Below are 13363 nucleotides of genomic sequence, written 5' to 3'. Positions count from 1 at the left end.
ATCGAATGAAAACACTTCGCTGCTCTGCGAACTGGTATAAAAGAAGACTGCATAGAATTTCCCAATGATATTGTAGTGTATGATTTTTTGCTTTGCGAAGCAGTGTTTATTAAGAGAACCTGTTGATCATTTAGTTGTGCTGGGAGATCTGAAACCAGCTGAATCAAGTGTTGTGAATATCTGTCAGCAAATTCAGCACACAAGAGGTCCCAAAAAACTTTTAACAATTGTGTAAACATTCTAGTTTGATTTTCCCCTCCTGTTTTCTTTAAATCATGTTTTGAATAATATATTCTCATATATTCTGTTATTTCTTGCAGAACAAAAGTCAGCCTCATTGCAGAGGTGAATATAATGTTTACAGTACTTTTCAGAGCCATGAGCCTGAGTTCGACTATTTGAAAAGTTTAGAAATTGAGGAAAAGATCAATAAAATAAGATGGTTACCCCAACAAAATGCTGCACAGTTCCTGCTCTCGACAAATGGTAAGTTAATCGTTTGTCAGTTTTTTATCCTCTTGTCAGAACAGTTTGACTGGCAGTGCTGCTCTCCAACAGCGCAGTTAAGTTGCTTCTGTTACAAGTCAACACATCGTCAGCTTAAACACCTGTCAAGTTCAGTTTTCCCCAAAGGGTTCCCCTTGCCGAGCGCTCACTTAAAGAAACACATACAGCAGTTTAATGTGTAAATAGTTTACATCCTTACATGCTGTCTGGGATACTACCCCTAACTGCTGCTCTTAAACTTAAATCTAGTGAATTCTTTTATGTGAGGGCTTTGAAAGTGGAGCCAATAGCCTGTGAAGTATGCATTGTTCTCAAATGACATCTACTTAACTGCACTTAGGTCAAGTTCACATGATAGCTACAAAGCCAAGAGATGGAAACCAAAATTTGTCAATTCAAGAATATTGGTCAAAAAAATCTGCTTTGAACATTTTTCTTCTTTACCGGAAAATTATAGTCCTGATGGGATCAAGAGCACTTCATTAGGACAAATGTATCCCTTTTTGAAATGTAAACACATTCTTGTTGTTTTCTTCTTTGTCTGTTGCCTTTGGTAGTGTCCACTTCCACAGGCAAGACTTGATTGTTTTCTTTCATTTATTTGTCTATTCTTGTGTACATATGAGCCCAGCCAACATCAGTGAGTCATTTGATCATGTAGGTTTATCTTCATCGTATTCTGACCAGAGGTGTGCATCTGTTTGTGTTCTTTGCTTTTGGTGTTGATGAGAATTTGGATCTGAGGGAAACTGCATAACAAACGAAAATGCCCTGTGTTGAGCCAAAAGCACAAAGACCAGTTGTTCTATGACTGAACAAATCGCATCGTTGAACTCAAATTCATTTCAGGCTATTGTGAACTTGTTCCACATCATGATACATCTTTGATCTATTTGTATGTGGATTATTTTCATAAGTTGTGCTGAGAATTTCCTTGCTGACTACAGATGGATCAGGTCTGTCAAGCCAGATCTGAATTATTTTATGCTTGTGGTTTGTTCATTGGCTGCTGTTTCAACAACTCCTCTGATGTTTTGTGTGCTGTAATGCAGTGAGCACTTGCTTTCGAATAATTTGGATGGCAATTGCAAACCACTTGGGCTAAAATCTGATATAAGTCTTGACAGTGTTTTTGCTGCTTTTGTTTTCATTAAATTTGAGTCCAATCCTGAGCGTTATGATCTTTTGTGAAAAGATAAGTGAAATTGCCCACAGCTGTGTTCGTCAATCTTAGGGGGGGGGTGGTGGAAAGCATCCCATTATTTTAATGTTAAATGGCTCCGAGCATCTCTCAAATTTACTTATAATTCCTCAGCTTACCTAGACAGTAATGGGTGCAGGCAAGCATTTGCAACTGACTTGTTGCTGTGGGATCATTGCCGAAATAAAGCGTTTACTGGTGAAGAATAGAAGTTGAATGCTGCAATTGGCAAGGTAGTTTTTGGTCAGGAAATGAACTTTGGTTCACCTTCCCCGCACTACACCGTATTCTCTGCTGCTGGAGACTACCACTGCCATCATGCTTGACTGCTGCCAACCTTTCCTTGCTATTCTCGTCACACCTCCACCAGATCCAACTCCAGTGCAGATCGCGCTCCTTGAAACACGTTGAAAAAAAACCTTGTGCAAACTTGCACAATTGTTCAATGGGTTTCTGACAATAATGTAGCCAGTTTATTGAAATTGTTGCTTCTAAATTCGGACACAAGTGACAAAAGTGTTTAACAATATATCAAAAAAACGTTGTTGAGCTTTTTTGACATGTTACATAGTTTTGAAGTATCAGACCACAAAATCCACAAAACTAATCTTCACAACAGTTTTATTTTTATGGAAAAGAGCTTCTGCTTAGTGGATTTTATCATTCAGTGAAAATTTTATTTGCTCCTTTGTGGTACGTTAGTCTACTTTGTCACACCTTAATTTTAACCTGGTGCAGATTTAATCTAAACTTCACAACTTGAATAACCACTGATTTGAAGCAATCATCAACAACTCTTTATAGAGTTAACATGTTTCTTGAGATCACTGGGCAAGGAGAAACTTTTACAAGAGAATTAAAAGCAACATATGAATTAACCACCACTGGGAAAAAAGAACATAAACAATTTGTTTCCTCGGAGAGAGAAAATGATTGCTCCATAACCGCTAACTCATGACAAATGGACAGTTAAGTTTGCCTGCTGAAGTAATATCTTGAAGTGAGGTGGTTAATGGCAGGAAAACGAAGTTTTTTTTTTAACAAATAGCTAACCCCAAAAAAACAAGGAACAGGGGAACTACTTACGATAAGGGAAATTTGAGTTGGCCAGAGTCTAATGGATGCTGGGGATTAAGGAATTGATGGAACAATCATTAACGTTACACCACAAGCTTGAAAGAGAGAAATTTCTATAAGAATCCAGAACAAGTTAACAGTAGAACTTGGAAGAACGACTATATACGTTGCCCAGTTAAAAGTGGGGCTTTTGGTAGTACTGTAGAATGGAAATCTAGGGGTTCATGTACATAATTCTTCGGAGTTTGCAGCACGTGTAGTTAGGATAGTTCTAACTTTAACACGCTTGTCTTTATTGCTCAGACCTTTTGAGTATTGGAGTTGTACATGGTGTTGGTGAGGCCTCTTTTAGCATACTGTGTCCAGTTCTGGTTTCTCTTTTAGAGGAAGGGAATTATTAAGCTGGAGAGCATTCAGAAAAGATTTTATCAGAATATTGTCAGCAATGGTGTGTCATCAGCAGAGGCTGGGTAGGTTGGGACTTCGTCCCTGGAGAACAGGAGGTTGAGGGGTGACCTTACCAAGGTTTATAAAAATATGAGGAGTATAGATGATATGAATGGCAGGTGTCTTGTCCCCATGGTGTGGAAATTCATGACAAGGGGACATATCTTTCTCCTCTCACCTTAAAAAATATATAAAAAAAACTAGATGAGGGACAATTTGTTTAGCCAGTGATTGATGTGTGTGATGAACTTGCAGACAAACTGGAGGATGCAGGTACAGTTAGAACATTTAAAAGGCAGTTGCTAAGTACGTGAATAAGACATGTTTGGACGGATATGTGCCAAGTGAAGACAGGTGGGATTAGTTTAGTTTGGGATTGTGGTTAGCATGAAATAGTTGTCCTGAAGGATCTGGTTCCCTGCTGTATGACTCTGGCTCAATGACGCTGTAACAAACAGTGCAAAAGGATTGAACCCTGGACCCTTCCAGAGATTGACACTGTTGGTTGGAGTCCTCGGTAGATTCCACCATTCATGAGGCAGTAGCCAAGTTGAGGTGTGAGGCTTAACATGCTTATTTGAGGGGTCTTATTTTGCTTTAAATGGTTGTTTTCACGACTTGATTGTCAGTGAGATTTCTGAACGATTAGCCTAATGCCAGATAACTTGTGGTAATTTATGCACATCATAGGCCTTTGAAGCACTGAACCTCTGTTTTTCACTGCTTTCCTAGCAGCAAGGGAGTCTGAGATATTGGTAGGGAAGGAATATATGCAGTATTCTCATTTCATACACTAATGCTTCGCCTCATCTACTTTGATGAAGTGAGAAAACTGTATGTGGATCACTTGTGCTAATTTTTTTATTAGCATGATAATTGTGCCATGAAACGAGAAGTTGGTGCAAAGAGGAGCTTCAGTGCATTGTTTGGTGAGCCTGGTCTGCTTAGTTATTGTTGTGATTTGAAGTTAGTTTTCTGTGAATTGATTGAGAACTTTGAGAATCGCAAACCCTGGTCTTTAGTTTTCCTTATTTCATAGTCACCCTTATTAAATTAGGGGAAAACGCCAAGTTTTGCTCTCATTACTACTGTCTGTGCAATCTTAAGTAAGCGCACATTGGATTGTATGCACCTCAAATAAGTCACACCACTTGTGATAATACTATGGGCATAAGAGGTATATTTTGTCCTGATTTTTCTTGATGTTTTTGGGCATTGGTGTTGAGCTGTCAATTTGAATCCAAAAAGGTAAGTGGCTTGTCAGGGCGTTGGGGTTTTATTTACAGTCTATTTAAAGAACAATAGAAGCAGCCTGGATGGCTGCGATGTAGCTCCCATAGAACCAGGGTTTTTAGTTTTCATTTTTCAGTCATAGTTGCTGCAGTACATCGACCTGCAGCACACACTATCGGAGTTTTCTCTTGATCTTTTTCCTCCTGGACTGGAGGATTACATGTGAGGCAATCTAGGTCACTGATTTTGCCTTTGCCAAGGGTATGTTTATGGGATGTTACTACATTGGCGCATCTATTTTTGTGTTGTTATTCCATTTTCATCTTTGTTGTATTTTTGCTATAGTATATAAAGAAAGTGTAAAAACTGCTAGAACTGCAAATGCTGTGAATTACAAACAAAAGCAGAAATTGCTGGAAAAACTCAGCAGCATCTTGGAGAGAAATCAGGCTTAACGTTTTGGATCGAGTGACTCTTCCTCTGATCCGAAATGTTATCTGATTTCTGACCACAGATGCTGCTAGACCTGCTGAGCTTTACCAGCAGTTTGTATCAAAGAAGTGGTAAGACTAATAGTTTGACCAATCAAATTGCATCTGGAATGCAGTGTCTGATGCTTGCCTTTAAAATAAGAACAAGTTAGGCTCTCGCCTCTCGGACCGGTTTGGTCCGTAGCACACTTGAAAATAAGGGTGTTGGAAGCTACCTGGTTGTCTGATGACCTTACATTGGATAAGAAATCTGCCACCTTCAGCTTTTGGAATGTCTTTCACTCACCAGTAAAACTGTGTACTGCCATCTGAAGCATGTATTGAAATTTGTATTGAAGAATGCAGATCAAACTTTTGAAGCTTTTCAGCCGTTTGGCTTGGATAATTTATACCTTTGTTGAGTTTATATATTTGGAGTGCAGTTAGTCCTGCCAGGTTTTTGTCAAATACCACAGGATTCAGTGAGGACACACCATTTTTGTTGGATTATGTTCATGAACAAATGACACAAGTTCAAGGTGTGGTGTCGCTACCTATGTGAAGTGCTCATAACTGAGTATAAGATTGTGGCTTTCATTGTAATACATGGGTCATGTATTTCTGTCCCTTTTTGAGCCAAGATGTCTGTTCAACTCCATAAAGCTTGTTGAAGTGGTGCCCACAATCATCTTGCAGAGATCATTGCAATTCTGTGCCATCTTGTCTAAAGTTAGCCAAAATAAAAACCGATTAACTGACCATTTACCTGAATGCTTTTGAGTGGGGTTTGGATATATACAGATGGCATTTATCATGCCAGCTTACAGCTTGCTTGCTGTAGAATGATTCCTGCTGTATTCGGCATGATGACATCTTTGGAGTCTTTTTCTGGATCTGCTGCTTGTGAACCTTGAGATAATTTGTATGCATTTTTGTGGTGATGTTGGGGCATTGATTTAATTGCCTGCTGTGATGCAGTGATTATAATGTTAAAGTTGAATGTTATTTGATGTTTCTGATTGTCAGGAATAAGAAGGAGAGATGAATTTCATGTCCCTGTTGTTGTCATCTTGCCATGACAAAGATGTCTTATGTTTTCATATTTGCTTTTCCATTTAAAAATAAGTGATGGTGCATTTCCACCAATTCTGTCATTGAAGTACAAATTCAAAAAGACCCACAGCAAAATATTTCAGGACTGCATTCAAAACCCAGGGGAATGGTTTGGGATACGTATTCACACACATTCATCCGAGAAAGACAAAAGAAAAAAACCAAGATAAGAAGTTGCCAATTACTTGAAATCCAAGATATTAGCATCTGTTAACATGAGTTGAGGAGTACAGTCAGTCTTCTTTCAAGAGTTTTCAAGTTGGCTCTACACTCGTCTTTGCTGCAGTTCAGACCTGTTTAATTGCTGGTGAAGCTGTAGAACTTGACAGCTGTGAAGTAGTTCACTTCTTTGAGAACAGCTTTCTTATCAGGAATCCGATTTTTTTTGACAGTTAATATGAACAAAAGTTGGTTTGTAGCCTCTGTGTGTAATGTTTCCATGTTGCAAGCAGAACAACAAACAAAAGTAAAGCTGTTTAATTGAAGCTAGTTGAAACAAATTACATCCAGTCATGTGACTGAGGCTTCCATTTCAGACAAGCAGGTAATGAGGTGGTTTTATGTTTCTTCTCGGAATGCAGTGTACTTTGTAATTAACTATGGAACCATTTGCACCAAGTCACGTCACGTGGGTTTCCATTCTCTTACTCATTCCATACTGGCTGGGAGAGACCTCACTCCTGATTCTTTGTTGGTTGGGCTTTGCCTTTGATACAATGCAAGGAGCAACACATTTGCTTTTGTCATGCCAATTGCTATAGCAGTAAAATTGCTTATTCAGGGTTTAGTCACAGCCATTTTAAAATATGGCAATCATCCATTTTAAGGAAAGAATTTAAACTGGTCTGTCAAATAATTTAGTATGTCCATTTTGTTGGCATATGGGCATTATGCTAGCAATGACTTAATTTGTGGAGGATCAATAAATAATAAGCGGACTAGTTTTCACAGATAGACGTTAAAATATCCCACTTAGTCAACTAATCATAAATGGCTTGAATAATTTGTTTTACAGACAAAACAATAAAGTTGTGGAAAATTAGTGAAAGAGACAAACGGCCAGAAGGTTATAACTTGAAAGAAGAGGATGGTAGATACAGGGACCCTGCCACAGTCACTACACTTAAGGTGAGTCCTGAGTACAAACTGTATTTTTGACTTTAACAAATTTATTTTGTACACAGACAAGAATTATTTGTGTGTTGTGCTTGTCATTACGATGAATGAAGTTAAAAGTAAATAATGGCCTTTCTTTTGAGGTGGTAAAATAAATCTGGAAACCCAAAATTCAAACATGGGGCAAGTTGTTATTAATCACAGAAACCAGTGGCTCCTGACCCAGGCAGTCAGAATACTACAAACTTGAAATTTTATCGTGTCTTCACTCCACTTAAAGGAAATCGATTATGTTCTGCAGGTTTTTGGTTTTCTGATAGCTCAGGCAAAATTATTTCTCTGTTCTCAGTATTTGGTGCTTTTGAGAATGCCTCAAGGCTTTTTTTTTGGTCTTTGTACTTGTCTGTATTTAGTGTTTCATTCACACTTCATTTCTACAGTTTACTTCACAGAAAGAGGCAGACCCTTGTTTCTGAGTCAATTTTTCACTTGTGCAGTTCAAAATTGCCCTTTCTGCTATTTTATGTCTGTCTTATGCAAGTAATGCCGATGACATATCATTCCACACCTGAGTGATTGCTTGTGTACAGTAAGTGTGAGATTGTAAGTTAATGACCTTTCAGTTGTAATTCACCAAAGCTAGGGCAAGATTTTGCTTTTAGAATCCTTCATAATCTCAAACCTGGTCAATGATATGGCCAGGATTTGTTCATTTTTATGTTGCTGATACCTAGTTTGAGAAGTGATGTCCTGGATGATTTTGGCTGTTTTTCCTCCTCGAAAAAATCTTCGAAGAGTTGCTTTACAGTGACGTGTCTTAGTTGGACTATATTTGCTTCAGTATTGGCCCAAGTTGAACATGTTGTTTCTGCTTGTTCCTAGGTTCCAGTATTCAAACCGATGGATTTAATGGTTGAAGCAAGCCCGCGAAGGATATTTGCTAATGCACATACATATCACATAAACTCTATTTCAGTCAATAGTGACTATGAAACTTACTTATCAGCGGATGATCTTAGGATTAACCTGTGGCATTTAGAAATCACAGACAGAAGTTTTAGTATCCTTACTGAAGTGCACTTGAATTGATTTTGCATCCAATATTTTTTGACAGCATGAATGGCTACCTGACCTCTAACGTGCAATGGATAGTTCAGCACATTATTTCCAAAAATGGTTTGTACATGTGTGTGGAATTGAAATGTGAAGGCTATAAATGTCGTGTGCTCAATTCTGAGCTTGTTTTGACATATTTGATAATATGGCACTTAGAGTCATAGAGATTTACATCATGGAAACAGACCCTTCTGTCCAACTCATCCATGCTGACCAGATATCACAACCTAATCTCGTCCTATTTGCCAGCACTTGACCCATGTTCCTCTAAACCCTTCCTGTTCATATGCCCTCCAGATGCCGTTTGAATATTGTAATTGTACCAGCCTCCACCACTCCCTCTGGCAAGCTCATTCCATACACGCACCACTCTTTGCATGAAAAAGTTGCCCCTTAGGTCCCTTTTAAATTTTTTCCCCTTTCACCTCAAACCTATGCCCCCTCGTCACTCCCCCTCCTTGTATTTGGCTTCTGGGTGAAGTAGAAAGAAACAACTAGGTCGATGATGGAGTGGAATTGGAGGTGGGAGAATTTTATGACTGTCCTGTTGTCCCTGTGTATGGTTGTTAGCTGAGCATATTGGCTGTTGATTGAGTTTGCTTCGAATGTATGAATAGTTATGAATTGCTTTGCATTATTGGCGAAATACAAATGTTTTGAAACCCCTGGAATGGGATTATGGTAGGAATTAATATGGAGCAGAAAACTATAATGTTATGTTTTGCTCGCTTCAAAATGGGTCCTTACCATTTACTTGGCCACCTGGGTTTTCCATGTGATTATAGTGTACAGTTGATCTTAAAAGAAGAGTCATTAGTCTTGAACTGAAACTAGATTAGTCTCTACTATTTTCCCCACACTGGCAAAATAATTCAGTCAAGTCAGGCAAATGAGTCACAGATGGAGAACTCTTGCTTTCTTGCTTAGCAAGTTACACAGCAGTAGCCTGCCTGAGCAGGCCACAATAGGTTGAATCATGACACATCCTTTGTGTCAGAGCATTTGCTTTGATGTTATAGTCAGTTGGAGCTGTTGTGGAGTGACATATTTATGGGTGGAAAGTTCAATGTTGAGCTTAGAAGGGTGAGTGGTATATCAATTGAAGTATGCATGTGTCCTGGGATGGGCAGCACTGAATGAGTCAGTCTTTGTGAATGCAGGGCAGTGTTGGTTTTGGAAATGCAGTTGGAAGCAATTTACTTGTGCCTGCATAAGATTTGATCCTGGTAACAAGCCATGAAAAGAAGTTGCACCCAGTTGACAAAGGCTATCCCATTGTTCTGCTTGGTGTATTATGGCGAGAAGAACAGGTTGGCCTTGACAGACATTTGAAACTTGGGTGTATTTAGTTGGAAATGTAAATACCTGATACTTTGGCCACATACTCTTAGTGGGTGTTGGTTACAGCTGGAATAAGTCTGCAAAGGTGGCTAGGATACGGCTGATGGTCTTTGGCTGAAAAATGTAAATGAATTGCCAATATGACCCGTAACACTTGATAAACTTTTAACCTGAAGGCTTTTTGTGCATACTCTGTCTTGCTTTGAAACCAGAGGGAATTTTTAATTTTGAGCTGTAATTTAAAATGCTTTAGTTGTAGGCACCTTTTCCAACCTTTCAGCCAGGTTAATGTTCAACCATAAGAAATGCAAGCAAGAGCATGCACTTGACTGCCCTTTCCCTGAAACCCTTGATTCTAACAGCCCTGTGTAGTAAGTTGTTGCCAAGACTTTCAACTCTCTCAGAAAAGAGTTTCCTTCTTATCTCAGTCTTAAGTTGTTTCGACTATTTGGGAATTTGCATATTGTCCTTGACGACCTGTGTCTCAGATATTGTAGATATCAAGCCTGCTAACATGGAGGAGCTGACTGAGGTGATTACAGCAGCGGAGTTCCACCCTAATCAGTGCAACACATTTGTGTACAGCAGTAGCAAGGGAACCATTCGACTGTGTGACATGCGAGCAGCTGCCCTGTGTGACAAGCATGCCAAATGTAAGTCTCTTAGACCTTTATGCTTCAGTGAATTGTGTTTCACAAATGCTCCATTTGCACCAGTCAGACTGAAGTATTTAAATCGCAAGCTAGCAGCATCAAACTGTAATTTTTCGGTAACCACTATGATTTAAGCAGTCTGTTTGCAAGGAGTGGTTGGAATCTGACTAGCTATTCATGGGCCTGACAGGCACCAAATTGTTTTTTGCTGTTAAGTGCATGGTTATTTTCTGCATTACATGAGATTACTTGAGGCCTCCTTGATGGCTGTGTGTAACATACACTGCTTGAGTTTGCAGTGTTGAAGATCCTGAGTTTGATTTCTGCACTGCACAGTGACACAACATTGCTGGAGCTTCATGTCCTATGTTTCATTATCTTCAAACTTGTAATCATGCCAAGCTTCCCACTGTCTCTATCCCCAAACCAATGCATTTATCTTTTTCTGTCATGGAAACATTGGAGTAGGCTGTTCAGCCCATCAAGCTCCTCTGTTCGATATGATTACAGCTGAGCATCCATCTCAAACCTGTTCCTGTTTCCTTCTCATACCGTTTGATCCCTTGGCCCCACGCTGTCCCAAGTGTTAAAAATCATCATTCTGCCCTCCCTTAGCTCTGTGTCCTTCATTGAGGCCACCAACAAATGGTTGTTTTCCGTGCTTGGTGATTGATGGGGACTCATTCCACTCGAATGCCTGTGAACACTGCCATCTCGCCAAGTCCCTTTCTGTTCAACAAATCCTTAAAATCTCTTCTGCCCATCACAAACTTGCTCCATCCCATCTTTGTTCTGGATGAATTTGCTTTTGTACAGTTTTACTTCTCAGAAGTCAGAGATTGTTGTGTGTGAATGGCACACTGAGAGAAATCTGACCTGATGGAAGTGGTATGCTATCTTGGGATGATTATAGGACCTTCGACCTTTTTTCTCTGTGCAGGCTCCCTTGGAGATACTCTGTGAATTCCATGCTCTCACATTTGTCATTTTAGCTCTGCAGTTTTTTTTTGCAGGTGCCTGTTGAATTTTCTTTTCAAAGCCATGGTTGAACCTTTCTAAATCAGCCATGGTGCATTTCAGATCCTTATCACTTGATGCATCACAAGGATTTTTCTGCACTCATCCTTATGTGTATTCATCTGAAATTGGTACCCTTTGTTTCTCAATTCTTCAACATGTGACCAGTTTGATCTTGATTATTCTATAACTGATCGATTATTTACTCGTCAAAATATATTTTTTATGTTAATTTGCGTGACTACAATATCTGCACTTGGAAAAATGCAATGATCATTTCACAATGATGGAATGGAGCAAGTTATTCACCTGGAGTACTGCAGCATCATATAATTAAGAATGTTTGCAAATTATCTAAAACAATTCTGTGGTTTTAGTCTTTGGTATTTTGACCAGGGTTTATGGCTTCATTAAAAAGTGAAGAGAATTGTGGATGCTGGAAATCGGAAATGGTAACAGAAATTGCTAGAAAAATTCAGCAGGTCTGGCAGCAGCTGTGGAGAAAAATGAGACTTAACATTTCTGGTCCAGTACTGACCCTAACCCTTCTTCGGAATTGGCTTCGTTTTTCTGCTTGCTTAACCTGGACTGTAGTTACTTGCAAAAACAGTGTGCCCATCATAGGAGTTGAACATAATTCTGCTGAAAAAGTAATGCTGAATATCTAGTAGAACCAGGGCAAAATTTTGTTCATTATGGACAAATGGAACAGGAATGGAAGGGTTAACTTGATCTGTTCACATCCCAACTTTTGATTTCGATCCACAGTGTTTGAAGAACCTGAAGATCCCAGTAACAGATCCTTTTTCTCAGAAATAATATCTTCAATATCAGATGTCAAATTCAGTCACAGTGGTCGCTACATGATGACGCGAGATTACCTATCGGTTAAAATCTGGGATTTAAATATGGAAAGCAGACCTGTGGAGACATACCAGGTACACTGGGTCCTATCACTTTTTCATGTGCATTTCCTGAGAGATTATGATGTTGTTTACTCGTATGTGCTGTTATCAGCTGTGGTTCAGTTTGTTGCATCTTAATCATTAGTTTACAGGTCCAGCCTGAGTTCAGGGCTCGAGGGAAAATATGGAAGTCAGGCAAAGGACTGAGGGAGTGCTGTAGTGTTAAGGGTGTCATATTTTACACTGCAAGTTAGACTGAGGCCCAAGCTAACTGATGAAGTAAGACCAAAGAGATCCCACAGCACAATACCCAATAAATTATTGATAGCTGGTTCACTGTGCGTCCCTCGTCAAGGTTACAAAAGAACTGATTGTCTGTTTCCTATCACATCGTGACTTATGGGAGTTAATTGAACACATGGCTGCTGTCTTTCCTATAGTACAATGGTGATTACACTGCTAAAAATACTGGTGTCACATGCTTTTGAGTTATCCAGTGGTCATGAAATGCAAATCGTCAAGGCATGCTTCTCATTTTGTTATTACCAAGGTGAGCATCATTGATGCCACAGAAACTAAATACACCACATGTCCTGTGTCTAACATTAGCAGGTCAGATGCAGCGCAAGTTAGAAGTGACTTGGGTGCATTAACAGTGCATCAGAACAATCAATGTGATTGTTTTTCATGGATATCCAACCACCAAATGAAACTGTCAGCTTATGATGCATTCAGGCCACTTGATTCTGCAAATCTGATTGCGGGAGAAATTGTTCAAAGTGAGCACAGAACCTGAAAGAGTGTTGTTTATCTTTGTTCACAAATATGTGTACCTTTAGTTCTGCATCCTCTTTATGTGAAATGCAGGCTGACATATCTTGACCTATGCTGCACAAAGGCACCCTTAGGTGAATGGTGGACAGTGAAGTACACCTGATGGTGCAAATACAGTGTGGCTGCTCAGCAGTTTATTTTTAAACTTGATGTTCAACATGTGGGCATTGATGATTGTACTTCACTCTGGGATGACTTTTTAATTTCTAATCAACCAGTTCATAGATATCACACAACTGTAGAAGAAGTGGGACTTGAGCCAAGCCGACTGACTCATAAGTAGGGATTCTGTCACTGCACCACAAGATCTCCTCCATGTTTGGGTGATATCTA

The 13363-nt window shown here is 39.3% G+C and overlaps 1 protein-coding gene across 1 annotated transcript in view; it reads left to right on the top strand.

The window, feature by feature from the left end:
- The window catches only part of ppp2r2aa (protein phosphatase 2, regulatory subunit B, alpha a), an 80990-nt gene that overhangs the window by 63839 nt on the left and 3788 nt on the right, over positions 1 to 13363 (top strand). The window contains exons 4-8 of the mRNA XM_072553996.1: positions 321 to 486; positions 7064 to 7176; positions 8047 to 8224; positions 10110 to 10274; positions 12060 to 12229. Of these exons, the coding sequence (XP_072410097.1) occupies positions 321 to 486; positions 7064 to 7176; positions 8047 to 8224; positions 10110 to 10274; positions 12060 to 12229 (792 nt within the window). The remainder of the gene's footprint in view (positions 1 to 320; positions 487 to 7063; positions 7177 to 8046; positions 8225 to 10109; positions 10275 to 12059; positions 12230 to 13363) is intronic.

Source organism: Chiloscyllium punctatum, chromosome 35 (assembly GCF_047496795.1).
Source record: "Chiloscyllium punctatum isolate Juve2018m chromosome 35, sChiPun1.3, whole genome shotgun sequence".
Taxonomy (NCBI): Eukaryota; Metazoa; Chordata; class Chondrichthyes; order Orectolobiformes; family Hemiscylliidae; genus Chiloscyllium; species Chiloscyllium punctatum.
The sequence above is the reverse complement of the archived record's forward strand: the minus strand, read 5'-3'. Positions and strand labels throughout refer to the sequence as shown.